General features: G+C 38.4%; 1 protein-coding gene across 2 annotated transcripts in view; it reads right to left on the reverse strand.

Annotated features, from left to right (window-relative positions):
- The window catches only part of SCFD2 (sec1 family domain containing 2), a gene marked incomplete at both ends in the record, with an annotated part of 402,315 nt that overhangs the window by 230,449 nt on the left and 151,738 nt on the right, over positions 1-20,128 (reverse strand). For both annotated transcript variants that reach the window (XM_079718752.1, XM_079718751.1), the window contains one exon: positions 7,782-8,031. In XM_079718752.1, coding sequence (XP_079574878.1) covers positions 7,782-8,031 — 250 coding nt within the window. The remainder of the gene's footprint in view (positions 1-7,781; positions 8,032-20,128) is intronic.

Raw genomic sequence — 20,128 nt, forward strand, 5'->3', positions numbered from 1 at the left:
ACTCCTATTGCAACTCATGATTTCAAACATTTTTAAAGTATGGAGATATCTTATAATTATGTTTTTGGTATCTGTTACCTAAAAGATACAAAGGAAAAATTCTATAGCTTCAGCAATATCTTTAAATGAAATTCTATTTTATAAATTACAATTATATCTACAAATATTTGTATATTTATATGTGAAGAGTAATACTGAGTATATGGATGAAGCACAAAGCACACACAGAGGAGTGAACCTTTTGCTCTAACTCCTAGATTTTCCCAGGGATCCATGAGACAAAGGTTGGGAATCACTGATCTAGTAAAAAGAATTCTGGACTGGGAATCAGGAAACACAGTCTCTAGTTCCATCCTTGTACTGGATAGGCTATTGGCTGGTGATTTGAGGCAAATTAGTCAACCTTTTGGGGCACTGATTTTCTCTTGTGCAAAATGAATAATCTGGATAATTGTTGAGAACCTTTCCATTCATAAAACATAATAATATATGCCTTATGAGTCTTTACACCTATTACAAAAACCCAGGCAACTATGGGACCTCCCAAAGTGTACCTGGGTTTTACCTAAAGACAAAAGGTTTATTAGGGAGGGAACTGCCATGGAAAAAATGGAAACACAGGGAAAACTGCAACTCTACTATTTCCAAGTTTATATACAATTTTATATTTTCCATTCCAAACCATGTTTGAAAAACTAGCAGTATATTTATGAGTAAACTGTCTTAAAGAGAACTCAGCATTATAGATATATTTCATTTGAGCTCAGATATTTGGGGTATAATTTTTTAGGCATATAAGTTTATGGGCTCAAACGTACATATTCTTTTCAGATCAAAGGCGATACTGTTTACAAAAGCACTTTGAACACTACAGTATTATCTAGGATTATCAGATATTATAATGCTGTTATTACCTGATATTCCCACCTGACTCCAAATCCTGTGCTCAGAGCCTTTACTCCACCACTGCCGCCCCCAGGGTTTCTATGCTTAGAGAGAATAATGCCAGATACATAGACATGTTCAATGAATACTGATAAGTTTAAAATATTTGTGCTATAAGTCCAATGATACTAGCACACAATAGTGTGTTTTTTCAGTATATGTTATAAAAGAAAACTAATACTATAACTGCACCCGGGGAATCACTCCATCTCACAGTATATTATATTGCCTTAGAATTTCCTCTGTCAGGGAAGCCTATAATAATAACTGCAGCAAATTCAAGTTTCTCACATAATGCCCATTCTCACCTTCTTTCTTTTAACAGAACCCTGACTTTGTTCATGACCAATATGTGCCCAGTTAAAATATTCATCAGATGCTCTGGTAGCCAGAGGTGGTCATGAAATCCAGTTCTAGGCAACGATTACAAGTCTTCTGGGTAGGACCTCCAGAAAGCTATGGTTCCCCTAATATAAAAAAGGGCAGACACCACTAGTATATTCCTTTTACTTTCATCCTTCCTCCCTCCTTGCCTAAAGCAGGGACACAATACATGGAAGAGGAGTGTCCACCTCATGACCATGATGATGAAATATACTGACAGGAAAAAAAGGAAGAAAGGGAGGAAGGAAGGAAGCCTAAAGGAGTGTGAGTTATGTTGCCTGTCTCTGAACTTCCTGCTGAGAAAAAACTAAATCCCTATTTATTTTTATTTATTATTTAAGCTAATCTTGTAAATTTTCCATTACATATATCCAGGTACAATCCTAATATAATACAGAAATTGATAATCCCAAATTATCAATAGGAAGTAAAATAAGAATCTAATAAATATAAATTACAGTTTCTGTGGTATTATCATGCCTCTCTCTTGAACCACAGAGTTTTTAGATATTTTGAATCTTTCATTCCCTAGCATTACACTGAACCTAACTAAATAGATCTAGCTCTTATTGACCTGATCTTTAAAGACACTATAAAAATTCAGGGACGTAAGTTAATGAGTAATATAAAAATTGTTTACCAAAAAAATTGTTTTCCAAGAGTTGTGGGTGTTAAAAACCATATGCAACTTTTGTTTTTCTTTGTTTCCTGATTCCAGAGCCTTCTGACCAACATACCTTAGAGCACTGATTTGCCCTTAATAGTTTACAGGTGTGCCAAGCTGCTGCTTCAGTTCACAGGTCTGGCGGGTAGGGCCTGGAGTGATCAAGCCCTTGCTGCTGCTTGCCCCCAACCACACCAGCCTGTTCACTTACCTCAGTAGACTCTGCAAACATTCTTACTGCCTGTGTGCAAAACAGCATGAAAAAGGTTGGGAAGCACTGCCCTATATGACAGCTAGATGCCATCAAAATAATAACAGCAATGGAAAAAAAATTACCTACTACAATGCTCTATGGATCAAAAATTAGCTCACACACGTCACATCATTTTATTCTCAGCAAAATCATGAGTGGTCAATAGGGCGCTTATATTTATTATCAAGGTTCAGAGATGGTAATGTGCCCACTAACACACATTGCTAGGAAATGACAGAGCCAGGACTTTTGAATCAAGGATTTCTGCTCTAAGCCTATGCTTTTTCTGACATAGCTCCCTGTAGGATGATAGTCCACATTTGCACAGATCTTTGAAATGAGTGTTTTGATTTCATACTCTGAAGAAAGTTCAAATGGTTTTCCTTTGTTTTCTCTTGTGACTGCCATGCAAATACTAACATATATGGAAACTGATACTCTTTGAACTTAGCAGGACTGAGAAAGCACAACACTAAATGACACATTTAGGCCGTACCAATTTTCTTTTTACATCTCCCATCCCTGACACCCTGAGAGCCAACCCTTGTCATTTTGTGTGAGTAGAAAAGAGAGTTTTTGCCCACCACTCTCCCCAATAGTGCCTATTAAAAAGAAAATAATACGTTGCTGTTGACTATGCTTAAGTTTTGTTTTGTTTTGCCGAACACAATTTCTCATTGCCCTTTCCATAAAAGGGAAGAATAGAGAGAAATGAAAGAAACTATCAAAAGTAAATTTCATTTTTAACATATAAAAGGAAATATGAATTTTAAATATCAGGTAATTATTGTCGAGAGGTATTATTGAAATAAAAGGAATTTAAGTTTGCTACTCCTGTTTTAGAAAGCTAGACAACCAATAGATTTCAGTGACTAGATATAATATTTTAATTTCTTTATAGCAATGGAGAAACAAAGAGGATACATGCACCAAAATAGGAGGTATGAGGAAACTCCTATAAGTAGCTATTATAGACAGATTCAAAAGCACAAGTAATATCTATAATATTAACCAAATATTAATTCATTTTTCAGAAAGTGAACATGCATGGCATAAAACAATAAGTTTAAGCAAGCATAAGTTACAGAATACAATATGCAGTGGTTACGGAAGTAAGCCTGTGGCAGGTTTAGAATTCCATGTTTAAAGACAAGGGTGTGAGATCCAGAACACCTAGGTTCCAATCCTGGTTCTATCACTTAGCAGTTGAGTGATGATAACATGCTTAATTTTTAGTACAGAAGAAGTATTGATTTCTTGATTCTATCAACAGTTAAGATTAGTAAAATTACAGCATTATATAAAAAGTAGAATTCTTATCTTGATTGTTTGTTTTCAATAGTACTTTTAAACTAAATCTCATCAACCACAAAATGTCCACAAGACATAAAGTAATTTCTGCCACCCAGTAGCAAGTAAGCTGAGATTATAAATTGGAATAACATAAGTGCAACACTGTGGGAAAGTTCATGGTAAAAGCCAAACTAACCTAGTTCCATGAAAGGCTAAGCACATTTGGAAGACAATTCAATTCTTCCAGTACATACTGCGTATTCCATCCTATTCTACAAGACTGAGTCACCACTGCCTCAACACTATCCTATTACTCCTTATCCTGAGATGTAGATTAAACATTCTCTTCAGCAGCTAACTGTAAACATAAACCTTACTTCTCAGGACCCGTGACTTTTCAACATACTTAATAAGGGGCATGTCTATACTGGCCAAGTAAAAATCTACCATCAGAAAACCCTGTCCACAAGGGTTGATCAATGCATGTGTGTTCCACTGGCAAGTTGACTTACGTCAAGTCTAAGTAGCACATCTTATCCACCCTGTTTGAACTGTACATCCAAAGCTAATCTAGGGCATTCTTCACAGAATTAGAACAAAAAATTTTACAATTTGTATGGAAACACAAAAGACCCCAAATAGCCAAAGCAATCTTGAGAAAGAAAAACAGAGCTGGAGGAATCAAGCTCCTGGACTTCAGACTATACTACAAAGCTACAGTAATCAAGACAGTGTGGTACTGGCACAAAAACAGAAATATACATCAATGGTACAGGATAGAAAGCCCAGAGACAAACCCACACACATATGGTCATCTAATTTATGGCAAAGGAGGCAAGAACATACAATGGAGAAAAGACAGCCTCTTCAATAAGTGGTGCTAGGAAAACTAGACAGCTACATGTAAAAAATGAAATTAGAACACTCCCTAACACCATACACAAAAATAAGCTCCAAATGGATTAAAGACCTAAATGTAAGACCGGACACTATAAAACTTTGAGAGGAAAACATAGGAAAAACACTCTTTGATATAAACCACAGCAAGATCTTTTTTGACCCACCTCCTAGAGTAATGAAAATAAAAACAAAAAATGAACAAATGGGACCTAATGAAACTTAAAAGCTTTTGCACAGCAAAGGAAACCATAAACAAGACGAAAAGACAACCCTCAGAGTGGGAGAAAATCTTTGCAAACGAAGTAACTGACAAAGGATTAATCTCCAATATATATAAACAGCTCATGGAGCTCAATATCAAAAAAACAAACAACACAATTAAAAAATGGGCAGAAGACCTAAATAGACATTTCACCAAAGAAGACATACAGATGGCCAAGAGGCATGTGAAAAGATGCTCAACATCACTAATTATTAGAGAAATGCAAATCAAAACTACCATGAGGTATCACCTCAAACTGGTCAAAATGGCCATTATCAAAAAATCTAGAAACAATAAATGCTGGAGAGAGTGTGGTGAAAAGGGAACCCTCCTGCACTGTTGATGGGAATGTAAATTGATACAGCCACTATGGAGAACAGTATGGAGGTTCCTTAAAAAACTAAAAATAGAACTACCATATGACCCAGCAATCCCACCATTGGGTATATACCCTGAGAAAACCATAATTCAAAAAGAGTCATGTACCACAATGTTCACAGCAGCACTATTTACAATAGCCAGGACATGGAAGCAACCTAAATGTCCATCAACAGATGAATGGATAAAGAAGATGTGGCACATATATACAATGGAATATTACTCAGCCATAAAAAGAAACAAAATTGAGTTATTTGTAGTGAGGTGGATGGACCTAGAGTCTGTCATACAGAGTGAAGTCAGAAAGAGAAAAACAAATACTGTATACTAATGCATATATATGGAGTTTAAAAAATGGTACTGATGAACCTACTGTCAGGGCAGGAATAAAGATACAGACACAGGGCCTCCCTGGTGGCGCAGTGGTTGAGAGTCCGCCTGCCGATGCAGGGGATACGGGTTCGTGCCCCGGTCTGGGAGGATCCCATATGCCGCGGAGCGGCTGGGCCCGTGAGCCATGGCTGCTGAGCCTGCGCATCCGGAGCCTGTGCTCCGCAACGGGAGAGGCCACAACAGTGAGAGGCCCGCGTACCACAAAAAAAAAAAAAAAAAAAAAAAAAAAAAAAAAAAAAAAAAAAAAAAAAAAAAAAAAAAAAGATACAGACACAGAGAATGGACTTGAGGACACGAGAGGTGGGGTGGGAAGCTGGGGTGAAGTGAGAGAGTGGCATGGACATATATACACTACCAAATGTAAAATAGATAGCTAGTGGGAAGCAGCAGCATACAACAGGGAGATCAGCTCAGTGCTTTGCGACAACCTAGAGGGGTGGGAAAGGGAGGTGGAAGTGAGGCTCAAGAGGGAGGGGATACAGGGATAAATGTATGCATATGGCTGATTCACTTTGCTGTACAACAGAAACTAACACAGCATTGTGAAGCAATTATACTCCAATAAAGATGTATAAAAAATAAATTTTTAAAAAAACCAAAGCTAATCTAGGTAGGAGTATATACTTTGTACTATAAAATAAGATGTCTCCAAAATTTAAAGATACACTAAAATTTCCACAAATTCGTATTTTTTTTTACCTTCAACTGCTAACTTTACAAATTTTCCTAATATAAACACAAATGTACAGAAGTGTTTTTAAACGTGAAATCACATTTAAAAGCAAGAAAATGCAATATCCTGAGCAATCATAAAACAGAGAAACCAATAAAGAATGAAATTCTGGGTCAATAAACACCTTGAGCGAATATCGAATGAACACTGACTGCTTGACCTCAATTCTCAAAATAATATAGTAACACACTAATGCTGCAGAAAGCTATCCAAACACCCTCGTTAAAACACACCATCTTTGTTGTCTGTTTCTGGAATTATGTGTGTTAAGAATAACTTCCAATTATACTCTCCTAGTGTTCAAATTGACTTTGAATCAAATCACTGTTCTAAGCTCTATATAAACCATATTAAGCCTTTCTAAGTCAATATTCATTTATAGCCAAACACACACATGGAATCACACTCAGTGCTGTACCCTAATGAAATGGGAACAACTCCCACAAGTTTTCCTTACGTAGATTTTAAGTTGGCAAGCAGGTTCTGTACTGGGCAAGGAAACGTTTCATTTCTGTGGGAAGTTCATTCGGGTTCCATCTTGTCAGGGTTTCATTTTCCATGACCAGACACAGGAAAGCTCAGCAGTGGGCACAAAGGAAAGCACACATGCACGGATGCTCAGGTGGACAGAGACACAGCCTGCTTCTGAGAAAGCTGGGTGCTCCCCCGAGGGAGGCAGGACAGGGGACAGGAGGAAAAGTCAGATGATATGTAACCTCCCTCAGCTGAGCCTTCCCCAGTGGAGAGGTCTACATGCACCCACACACACATATCCATGAATGACTGGCAACCTGGTATGTTTTTAAAGTATTTATGTTTTACATGTAAGTTTTAATAATTTCTCACTCTCAAACAGGCCCAGGCTCAATCCACACTACTAGCAATAAGCTTTACACAAAATATAAAGAATATTGAATTTGATATGAAACAACACAAATGAATATCTCCGTAAGTTATATCCCAGTTCTTACTAGAAGTGAAAATGGTTAGATTTTAGGATATTTAATTATATACTTCCCCCAAATCAACAGCCTACTTTACTGGGATGTTTGGGGATTATTTTGGATACTACCAACTAATTCAGATTCAAGATGAGATATGAGAAGTCAAAATACGAAGCTATTCTTGAAAATGGCAATTTTCATCCTATAACATTGTACAACATCTTAGGGAAACAGGTTTTTTCTTATTGTTTTTAAGTTTGAAATGACAATCTCAAAGAGAATATGTCAACAGAAATCCTTTGAATAGGATGGATGCACATCATTTTATTTTTCCTTAAAGATATTACACCCTGTGAGTATTTTGCTATTTTAACAAGGCTCAGGCTCTAAGAATATGAATACTGACAAGCAACTAGAAGGCCATTTCCCTACCACTACTGGAACAACAACAACAACAAAAAACCTACAACAAAAACCTCTAATCCGAAAGGCTGGCTAGCATTCATCAGGCCTCATGAAATTCTGAACAACTCCAATGAAGATGGTTACATCCCATTTCCAAATGCCTTTATTTTTAAATCTGTTTTCTGTATCAGTGACGTTTATGTCCTCTATTTTTGTTAAACACTCACCTGTGACTTTCTGCAGCAAAGGTGACAATTCAGGCTCCTCACAAAAGACTTGAGCCAACGCTTTCTTCACTTTTTCTTCACCTTCACCCAGGTCTTTGTCCACTGAGAACTCTCCACTGACAGAATAAATATATATCAGGAGGACCAGCAGCTCTTCGGGGCTGTAGTCATCATTAGTCCTCTGGTTCGAAGGCTTAATCATGGGAAGCAGCTGATTTAACACAACAGACATTGTCGACTCCCCAATGCTCTGAAATAAAAGGGGGGAATAGGCACATATGTCAGTCTTGTACAAAGACGTAATTTATGCACTACATCAGCTCAAAGATAGCTTGCAAACAAGTCTGTGATGTTCACTGACTAGATTGCTTTTTATTTGTTTGTTTCTTGTCCTGGAGAGAATACTGCAGGAAATTTGGCATTAGAGCTGTTGTTTTGAAAGATCTAGTTCATAAAATGGCTGGTCAAGTTGCATACCCTTTTCTATTATCTTACATATTGCTTAAAGAAATAAGAAATAAGAGCCATGTGTAAGTATTTCAGATGCTAGAAATTTTAAATAAAAATAATATATTTGTAACATATGATTAAAAATAAAAACATGCCAGCACCTATATGCTGACATTCCTTCAGAGGAATTACTTTGGATTTTATAGCATATTCTTTTAATATTCTTTAAGGTGGCAAATATTAGTCAGAATAGATTTTCTTTTTATAACAATGAAAAGTCATTTTCTGCTAAATCTGGTCAAACTGGGTAATGACACTTCAGGATATCTTTGGGTTAGTCTGAAGATAATTCACATTTAAAGTTTAAAAAAAAATGTGCTTTTAGATATTCCACCAATTTCCTGAGTGATATTTAGCAGAGAATTTCAAAATTCCTTTCATGTGATAACAGCATCGCGTTACTGAGTTAGCTGCATAACTTCTAATGCACTATGCACATTTCTAGTACAAATTCTGAGGTTTTTGGTCAATAGATAAATCCCCATTTTAAACAATGTGATTTAATTCTACTTATAATCTAAAATAACCCTGTAAAATAAAACTCAACTATTTGTATTTATATTAAAATCAGGGGCCAAATGATCACGAGTTACAACTTTCATGTTATTCATTCAGAAGCATTCACTGAGCATCTACTATGTTCCAGGTACTACTCTGGGTCTGGGGAAGACAGCAGTGAACGAAACAAATCCCCTGCTATCATAGAGCTTACATTCTAATGGGGGAAAACAGACAATTTAAAGCTAAGGAAGTAAAATATATAGTATTTTAAATGGTGGTAAGAGCTACAGAGAAAAATAAAGCAGGAATGAAAGATGGGACTTAAGGGTGTGTTTATGTTGGTAAATATGCACTATTTTATTTTTTAATTTTTTAGACCATAGTCTTTTATTTATTTATTTATTTATCTCTCTATCTATCTATTTTTGGCTGCGTTGGGTCTTCGTTGCTGCGCGCGGGCTTTCTCTAGTTGTGGTGGGCAGGCGCTACTCTTCCTTGCGGTGTGCGGGCTTCTCATTGCACTGGCGTCTCTTGTTGTGGAGCACAGGCTCTAGGTGCATGGGCTTCAGTAGTTGCAGCACATGGGCTCAGTAGTTGTGGCACACTGGCTCTAGGGCACACAGGCTTCAGTAGTTGTGGCCGCAGGCACAGTAGCTGTGGCTCACGGGCTCTAGAACACAGGCTCAGTAGTCGTGGTGCACGGGCTTCATTGCTCTGCAGCATGTGGGATCTTCCCGGACCAGGGATCGAACCCGTGTCCCCTGCATTGGCAGGCGGGTTCTTAACCATTGCGTCACCAGGGAAGTCCCTGGTGACTATTTTAAAGAGGAAAAGCCGTGTTAAGAAGGGAGTATTGGAATAAAGAAAGACCTATAGAAACTCCCTCTCTCTGAATGAAGTTGATGGCAAGCAGCTGAATGTGGTTCTGTATTGGGACGACTACCCAAAATGAGCTTTTCAAGTCATTTCCACACCTGGGAAAATCTGGACATATCATCTCAAGGTTAAGGTTCATAATTACATTTTTTGGTACACTAGAAACAGCTGTTACCATTTATTTCCACTAAAAATCTTGGATGTTCACAATGTACCAAACAAAAATAAAATGAAATGACTAAAGTACAAAAGGAAAAGAACAGAATGGAGATTTTACTGTTATGTGGTGACAAGACATGGTTTATCAAGTATAAACATACCCACTTCTCAAAGGAAATGGCTGAAAGGTTTGAAGGCATCCTAGGACTGTCCTATGGCCTCAGAAGTCTCTTGGGAGGAACTTTCAAGTGTTTGTTCTTTACTTTAAAAGCTGCCGGAAAGCAATTTAAAAGAAAGGAGCTGTGTGGCTGGCTTGTTAAAAGAAGGGCCATGGGGGCTTCAGCTTTCGCTTTTTATTTTTTACCCTATCACCAACTCCTTGGATGATATTAAACAGATTCTTTCATTGCTTTATATCCCATTTCTAAAAAGCAGGTGTATACATCAAGTATCTGTCCTATAGGAACCCTGTGATTCTTTCCCCAGAGCAAAAAGATTTTTTTTTTTGCGATAGTTATAAAAAGTAAAACAGGGCAGGGTAATCATCATAGTCATTTAAGAAGATTCACTCGCTAACATCTGGCCATAAGAGCATCATTTTCAAGTTGTTGATCTGTCACTGGAGAGCAAAATCCCTCCTCAGTGACACTGCAGTGGACTTCCATTGGCTAGCTCGTACCTCTGCACACCAATTTGTAAAATTACACTTTAGTCTGCTTAATGCATCTGAAGAAGTTAATAACTGAGCTGAATACAAAGCCAAGAATACTGATTAGTCTTAAAGAAGCATTAGATATTGTGGAAGTAAAGAGATTCCGTTTCAAAAAGCCAGATTCCAATCTTGACTGTTCCACTAGCTAGTATTTTAACCTCTTTGGATCTCAGTAAACTTCTTAGGATGTCTTCATCTCTAAAATTACATGATCGGACTAGAGGGTGACTGAGTCCTTAAGTCATAGTTATGCTAAGATCTCCATTTTTACTTTCTTCTCCCCCTACCTTAAAAAATTACCATTGGTGGTAGAAGGCAGTGAATCTCGCTGTTCGCTACACAGCAAAATATATCAATAAATACTTGAAAAAGAAAAGCCTTCCTATAGAAAGAAATGTAGATGCAGAAATATTGTAGATATGTGTGTAACATGGGCTAATATACGTTCACGTATTTCCTAACTCTGTCCACTGAGAAGATCTAGAAGTAGTTACATCCCAGTAGCAATGAGCACTCCAGTGGTCAGATCTTAGTTTCTAGTATCATTCTCCAATAATAGGAACCAGAGATCCTTGGAGAAATGGCTGATTCTAGGGATGGGGCAGGGAAAATACAAGAAGAACCTGGAATATCTTGTAGTGCCAGAAAGTTAGGAAGTCCTTAGAAAACAAACAAATGGGGGCATGTCAAAACGACGCAAGAGACAACTGGAAGACCTCCCAGTGGTCAAAGCTGGAACGATTTGCACAAGAGAATAATTAAAGTAGTAGTAGTAATGGATTATAACCCAAAGTATAAAATAAATATGCATCACTCCACACTGGTATGAATAAGTGGTTACATTAATGTAGGGGAAAAGAAATATTCCTTAACAGAAGAATTCCAAATAACTTACCTACATAAGATACTTCTCCTCCTGGAGACAGAACTTAATCGCCCCACCTCTTAAGTGTGAGCTGAACATGGTGACTTGCTTCTAAAAAACTGTGTATGGAAAGGGGAGGGAGGAGTGACTTTACCTTAGTCAGAGGATCAAGGTTAACATAACCAGTGATAAGTCACATTGATATCACGTGTCCCAAATATGATGTGATGAGAATGGCACTTTACTTTTGCAGTATTCTTCTCCCAAGCCCATAACCCCATGACAAAAACATCAGATAAATCCTAATTGAGGGACATTCTACAAAATGCCTGACCAGTACTCCCTCAAAACCGTCAAGGTCATGAAAAATAAGGAAAAAATGAAAAACTATCACACACCAGATGAGACTAAGGAAACATAATGACTAAATGTAATGTGATATCCTGGATGGGATCCTGGAACAAAGGACATTAGAGAAAAACTAGTGAAATCAGACTGAAGTCTGGAGTTTATAATTAATAGTAATGTACCATGTTGGTTTCTTAGTTTTGACAAATGATTGAGTATACACAATAGTGTAAGATTTTAACAGTAGGGTGAGGGGTATACAGAAATTCTCTGTATTATCTTGGCAAGTTTTCGATAAATCTAAAGCTATTCTAAAATAAAACATTTATTGGAAAGGGAAGAAGAAGGGGAGGGGAGGAAGGGAAGACAGTAAGCGACAAAGCCACGTACATTTTGATCTCTTTTCTGTCAGACTGAAAATTCCAAGACAAATGATTTCAGCTCAGTATGAGGAAGAACTCCTACAACCAGAGCCAAGGTAAGAGACTGACTCAGGAAGCAATGAACTTCCCATCAAAGCAAAGGGAAGCAGGGTGATCTGGCAAGGATGAAGCAGAGAGAATCCCACGCCACCTTGGCTTAGAAGGTGAACTAGACCTTCCTAGTGCTATCCATAAAAGCATGACTCCAGACTGGATGCATACTCATCTTCTGATCTTCTCTGCTCTTAGAATGAAACCTCAACAACAAGGAAAGAAAACATCCTAGATGAAACTTCCTAGACTGAAACTTTTTTAAAGGTAAAAGAAAGAATCTGAGGTGGGTTAAAAATGAGGAGATGGGAGTAAGATTTTATGCCTGGGTTTGAATTCTGGCTGTACCACTTACTAGCTGTATGACCTTGGGTAAGTCTCAGTTTTCTCATCTATATAAAATGGAAAGAGTATCACAAAGGCCTGAATATCAAGCAGTCCCAAGCCACAGGCATTTTCATAATACTGGGACGACTGCTTAAACTACTTTGTGGTTTAAAATAGAGTAACCCCACAACGGGACAGTCTTTGTAAGGACTCAAACATAGGGGGAGGCCCTCTTTTCTGAGGGCTAATTTTAAGGAAAGCACTTTCCCTTACATTTGAGGATACACAATAATAGTTTTTGTTTCATAAGGTTATTCTAAAGATTTAATAATAGGAGTCACAAAGCACAGTGCCTGGCACATAGTCCCTGATAAATACTAACTATAACTATTGGGTTGGCCAAAAGGTTCGTTCGGTTTTTTCTACAAGATGGCTCTAGTAGCACTTAGTTTTCTTTAACTTCATTTGAAACAATTTTGTTAGACTGTATGTGACAGCTGTCATATCAGCACACATTTAAAAAAGACATCAAATTTGGTGAATTTTTGTGTAGCCATTTTGATATTGAAGATGGAAGAAAAAAGCAACATTTTTGGCACATTACGCTTTATTATTTCAGGAAAGGTAAAAACGCAACTGAAATACAAAAAAAGATTTGTGCGGCATATGGAGAAGGTGCTGTGACTGATCGAATGTGTCAAAAGTGGTTTGCAAAGTTTTGTGCTGGAGATTTCTCGGTGGACAATGCTCCACAGTTGGGTAGACCAGTTGAAGTTGATAGCGATCAAATCAAGACATTAATTGAGAACAATCAACATTATACCACACGGGAGATAGCCGACATACTCTAAATACCCAAATCAAGTGTTGAAAATCATTTGCACCAGCTTGGTTATGTTAATCGCCTTGATGTTTGGGTTCCACGTGAGTTCAGCGCAGGAAACCTTCTTGACCCTATTTCCGCATGAGATTCTCTACTTAAACATAACAAAAATGTTCCATTTTTAAAACAAATTGTGACAGGCGATGAAAAGTGGATACCGTACAATAATGTGGAACAGAAGAGATCGTGGGGCAAGTGAAATGAACCACCACCAACCACACCAAAGGCCTGTCTTCATCCAAAGAAGGTGATGTGTATACGGTGGGATTGGAAGGGAGTCCTCTATTATGAGCTCCTTCCGGAAAACCAAACGAATAATTCCAACAAGCACTGCTCCCAGTTAACCAACTGAAAGCAGCACTCAGTGAAAAGCATCCAGAATTAGTCAAGAGAAAACTCATAATCTTCCGTCAGGATAACGCAAGACCTCATGTTTCTTTGATGACCAGGCAAAAAAATGTCACAACTTGTCTGGGAAGTTCTGATTCTTCTGCCGTATTCACCAGACATTGAACCTTTGGATTTCCATTTATTTAGGTCTTTACAAAATTCTCTTAATGGAAAAAATTTCAATTACCTGGGAGACTGTAAAAGGCAGTTCTTTGGAACTGGAACAGTTCTTTGCTCAAAAAGATAAAAAGTTTTGGGAAGATGGAATTATGAAGTTGCCTGAAAAATAGCAGAAGGTCGTGGAACAAAAGGGTGAATACGTTGTTCAATAAAGTTCTTGGTGAAAATGAAAAAGGTGTCTTTTATTTTTACTTAAAAACCAAAGGCACTTTTTGACCAACCCAATACTACACAACTACTACTACTACTTATTGCCTACTACCCCACTGACTCCCTTCTTACCCAGCAGAAGTGATTAAGATGTTTGGTAAGAGAATGAAATACCTTCCAGGAATAAGAAGTTAGCAGTCTCAAAGGAGGCAGGAGCGGCCTACAAATACTGGATGTGTAACCACATCTTGGAACTTAACTGCAAAGTTAGTCAAAGGTTAAAGGCAATATAAACATTATTAAACACTGCCATTAAAAAAGCACACACAGAGTAAACCACAACCAAAGGGAAAAAAAATGGCTTCTTTATAAAGTACCAGGGATTAAATTTCTCATTCATTTTGATATAAATGGGCTTACTAGTAGGAGGTGGAAGACTGGAGCTGTGTCTGGAATGACAAAAACTTTTTTTAAAAAAATTCTGCAGACTGGGGCTTCTGTTATTTTTGAATGAATCCCCAGTAACTCCATACAAAAGGCCCTCTGTAAAATGCATGTTGTCTTTAGAAAAGCCAACTTTGGGGCTGAATTAAGACACCTCTGCAAAGTCAGAGTCAGTCTCTGTGCTGGCGACCTCTGCAGGCATGAGGTGCAAAGGGGCCATATGCAGTGTGGCTGTAGAGCAGGCCGGCAGCTCCACACCTGTTCCTCTGGAATGCAGAGCCTGCAGACACTTAGGGGAACTCTAAGCCACTCGAAAGTGCTGCTCTGCAGAGACCCCATCTCTACAATTCCTCCAAGCTTCTGCTCAGTTAGCGGGTGCGGGCTCAAGGGATGCTGCCAGGGAGTGCCTAAGGCCCTTCTGCCCCAAATATCACTTGTGTTAATGGCCTTTGCCATTCTTGCATTAATACTTGCCACAAGGCCTTAAATTCCCATAACTAAAGCCACTCTGCTTCTTTGGGGAATGGGCTTTACATGCCCCAGGGAAAATGCAAAAATGTAACTTGGTGTGTATTAAGGATAATTAATTGCTGCTCTCATGCATTCATCAACAAATATTTATTGTGCACATACTATGTGCCAGACACAAGATTCAAGGAACTTACAGGAGAGTGGGGATAGGAGCAAATAGTCATGATGATGCAGTAAATAAGTGCTTTAGTAGAGGTATTCATTTACTTTGGAAATACAGCAGAGCAACATCTAAATCCTCGAAGAGGTGGTACCTCAATTGAGTCTTAAACAATCAACATCTAATATCAGGGAGGAGCAAAGCTCTGAGAAATGAGTGATGGGATAGGATCCTTCATTCCTTCCTTCAACAACTATTTAATGCACACTTACTAAGTGTGTGGTAGGCAGAATAACACCCCCTCAAAGAGACCTACACTCTTGTCCCCAGAACCATAAACATGTTATATTATATGACCAAAGGGACTTTGCAGATGTGATTAAAGTTACAGAACTTGAGACGGGGAGATTATCCTGCATTATCTGGGTGGGCCCAATCTAGTCATGTGGGTCCTTAAAGTAGAGAACCTTTCCTGGCTGTGGTTAGAGAGAGACGCAATGATGAAAGGTCAGAGAGAAGCACACTGCATGTTTTAAAGATGGAGGAAGGGGGACATGACCCAAGGAATGCAGGGGGCCTCTAGAAGGCAAGGAAACAGATGTCCCCTTAGAGCCTCCAGAAAGGAATGCAGTGCTGCTGTCACCTTAATTTTAGTCCAGTGAGACCCGTGTTGGATTTCTGAGCTACAAAATTATAATGTAGTAAATTTCTGTTGTTCTAAGCCACTAAGTTTGTGGTGATTTGTTACAGCAGCAATAGAAAATTGATGCAAGTGGTTTATGTGAGATAGGGCATGTGAAGCTCTGCATCAGGCCCATAGCCCAGTCAGAGAACCTGGTAAAAAGTAGGGCTCCATAAATATCTGCCCAATGACTAAACAAACAAGCAAGAGCAAGCATGAATTGGTTCCTGGGTGGTATGTATTCCATCCGTGCCACTAGGGAACCAGTGAGTGCCTTCAGGGTTGTCATAGAAAAGGAAGGCACAGAGACACACCAAATTTAAAATTTGCTACTTAATAATTTGCTCCCTAATTGGCTACTTAAATTTGCCTAGAATTAGTCCAAAATCATGCAATTGCAAAAGCCAATATTTACCAGGCCCAGAATAATCATATAGGACAGTGAGTTTCAAAGTGTGAGCCACAGACCTGAGATCCCAGAGACCTTTTCAAGAGTTCCACAAGGTCATAACTATTTTTATAAAAATATTAAGGCTTCCAACACCTGTTCTCAAGACTGAGGACTATCAAAGAAAAAGGGGGATCACAATTGAGCAGAAGGTCCCTCGGGTACAAATTCTTTCCATGTCCCCCGTTTCTTGTTTGTAGGAAATAGGCTTCATTCAGCCTCCTTGACCTTCCCTGAGTTCCAAAGGGCAGGTTCAAAGAATTACTAATCAGGGAAGGGAGGGAATACAGAAACAAGGGAGAAGCAGTCAAGAAACAATAGTGCAGCCTTGGGTAAGGGTCCTGGTTCCTCCTCAAGGAATATACATAACAATATCTTTGAACTCTTCTGCAGAACTAAGGCCTCCGCCCAGGTGGAGGATGGTAACTTCAGGCTGAGCACAAGATTCCTGGAGCACCACCCTGCTACCTACCTCCCCACCAACCAATCAGAAAAAAGTCACACACCCCGCAGCCCTCATCCCCAACTTTGCCTATAAAACCTTTTCCTGCAAAACCATCAGGGAGTTCAGGGTTTTTGAGCACAAGCCACCCGTTCTCCTTGCTTGGCCCTGCAATAAACTTTTCTCTGCTCAAAAAAAAAAAAAAAAGAAAGAAAGAAAGAAAAGAAAATGAACAAAAAATACTAAGGTATTCTTTGCCTTGTTGACATTTGCACTAATAGTACAAAAATAATGGTGGGTAAAAGTGCTGGTACCTTAACACAGATCAAGGAGAGAGGCTCCAAACTGTGATAACATTGTATTTTTGAGCACTGTGTTATGTACTCACAGTTGGAATTTTTAAAAAAGCCAGTTTCACTTAAGAGTGCTCTCAATGAAGCAGTGAAAATTATTAATCTTACAAAATCTCAAAGCTTAAATAAATGTCTCTTTAATATTTTGGGTAACAAAATAGGAACTATGCATAAAGTGCTTCTGCTATATACTAAAGTACAATGGTTATTTTGAGGAAAAGAATTCGTGCAAGTATTTGAGTCATAAACTGAATTGTTGCTCTCATGCAATATCATTGTTACTTGAAAAAATTTGAGATAGAGAAATTATAATTAAAACTTGGGTATTTGACAAACATTTTCTCAAAAATGAACAAAGTGAGCCTGTTTCTTCCAGGAAAACAACTGACATATTTATTGCCAATGATGAAATTCTGGCTTTTAAATTAAAATTCAGTTTTTGGAAAACTTGTATCTGCCACTGCCAGAATCTCTATACTTAAAGACATCTCTGACGACATCTACGGTGACATTAAATATGTGATTTTTTTCTTTGAATTGCACACTGAAATGTGTCAACGTTTGGAAGATCTGCATACTTCAGTGAGCCAATGTTGTACAAATGACCCACGCATGATGTAAGGAAATCAGGCATAGGCAAAAGATCCATGCAAAATGCAGGATAGACAAGTGGATTTTAATGTAAAAGAGTACAGAAAGCTTACTGATATGCTTTCCAATTCCACATTACAAATTACCTTTAAGAAATTACTACTTGTAGAGTCAACGTATGGTATCAAAACACAATATCTGCAAACATGAAAAGGCGATCAAAATATTCCTCCCTTTTCCAACTATGTATCTGCATGAGCCTGGATTTTCTTCAAATATTACTTCAACCGAAACAACATATGGCAGCATATTGAATGAGGAGGCAAACACAAGAACCCAGCTGTTTTCTCTTCAGGGAGACATTAAAGAGATTTGCAAAAATATAAACCAATGCCATTCTCACTTTTCTGTTTGTTTGTTTTGGAAACACAGTTCTTCTTCATAAAATGTATTATTTATGTTAGCTTGTAACAGGCTTGTTATTATGATTTTTTTTTTTTTTTTGCGGTACGCAGGCCTCTCACTGTTGTGGTCTCTCCCATTGCGGAGCACAGGCTCCGGACACGCAGGCTCAGCGGTCATGGCTCACGGGCCCAGCCGTTCCGCAGCATGTGGGATCTTCCCAGACCGGGGCACGAACCCGCGTCCCCTGCATCGGCAGGCGGATTCTCAACCACTGCACCACCAGGGAAGCCTGGCTTGTTATTATTTTTAAAGGAATTGATAAATAAATATTTTAAACTATTCTCAGTTTTAATTTCTACTATAGTAAATACTAATATTTACTGATTTAAGGATGTCACATCCTAAAAAGAAAGCTCATTATTTTCTACAGTCTTTTCCCGTTCTCATGCAACATAGGTCCTTTAAATCAGAGCTTCTCAAAATTTCATGTGCATGTGGATTACCTGGGGCTCTTGTTAAATGCAGATGCTAATTGACTAGGTTTGGGGATAGGGCTTGAATATTCTGTATGCCTAATAAGTTGTCAGGTGATACCAGTGCTGCTGGCCAGTGGACCACATTCTGAGTGGCATCTGGACTGGATCACTCAACAATTTCTAGACTGCAGTGTGTATGGGAAATAAACCATCCTGTTTGAGTCACTGTATTTGTGGATTCTCACCTTAATCTGAATACTAACTAATATAACTCATAAATCTACATCTCCAGCCAAATTTCTCTCCTTTTCTTGCTGCCCATACAGTCAACTGCGTATTGGACATCTCCACTTGTATTGAATATATCTCATCTGCAAATATAATTCAGCATGTCTAAAACTGATATGAAGATTTTTACCCCACTATCTGGTCTGCAGTCTGTATACCATACTGTTGTGTGATACTATCATTCTTCCAATTGAACAAGACAGAAACTTGGAGTTTATCACAGCTTTCCCTCGTCCCTGCCACATCAAATCAGCCACCAAGTCCTGATGATTTTATATATGCCTTCCTCTACCGCCTAGGTTGCAACTACTATTATCTCTAGTCATGATTTATCTCATTCTGAACCAAAAATTTGATCTCCTTAAAGTTATTTCATGGTTTCCACTGTCTTCAAGATAAAGCTTTTATAGGACACATGCATTTCTTTTAGCTTTGTGGCCCTAATTAACCGTTCAGCCTCATCCATCATGAATCCTTTCCTTACAGGCTACATTTCAGTTTTGCTGAACTACTTGCATTTGCCTCTGTGCTTTTGTACATGCTTATATCCCTGCCTAGAATGTTTTTCCCTCCTTTCCATCTGGTCTCACAATTCAACTAAAACATTATCTCCCCTGACTTCCCCTGTGTGTTAAGTGTGCCTACTTTGTGATCCCTGAAAAGACTCTACTTCCCTCTACCATGGCTCTTATCACCCTGAATTTAATTGTTTATTCATTAAATTGTTTATTCATTAAACATCTAGCTCCCTTCTAAGACTGAAAAATTCTTGATGGCAAGAACCACATCTTACTCCTAATGGTATCTCCAGCTCAGTCCTTTGAACATAGCTCAAAAGTATACTCATCTCTACAATGAAGTAGTTGACATCAGAAAAAGAGAAATGAACATTTACAAGGATATAATTATGATTATTTCATTTAATCCTCCTGATTACCCTGTAACATTGGGCATTATTATTTCAGAGGAAGAAACTGAGGTTGAGAAAGGTGATTTGTCAAGGGCGTCAGCTGGTGAATAGTTGAGCTGGGATCCAACTTAAGACTGTCTTTCTCCAAAAGCTACATCTGATCCACTATTCATTTCCTCTCCAGTGCTTCCCAGTCAGAGGGAAATCAGAGTTTGTGGGGAAGGGGAATCCAGAGCCTTGAGACAGGCTATGATGCTAGGATTCTGACTGGGACAAATCACCAAGGGAACTCAGCAAATAAGA

Source organism: Hyperoodon ampullatus, assembly GCF_949752795.1.
Source record: "Hyperoodon ampullatus genome assembly, chromosome: 1".
NCBI classification, from domain to species: domain Eukaryota; kingdom Metazoa; phylum Chordata; class Mammalia; order Artiodactyla; family Ziphiidae; genus Hyperoodon; species Hyperoodon ampullatus.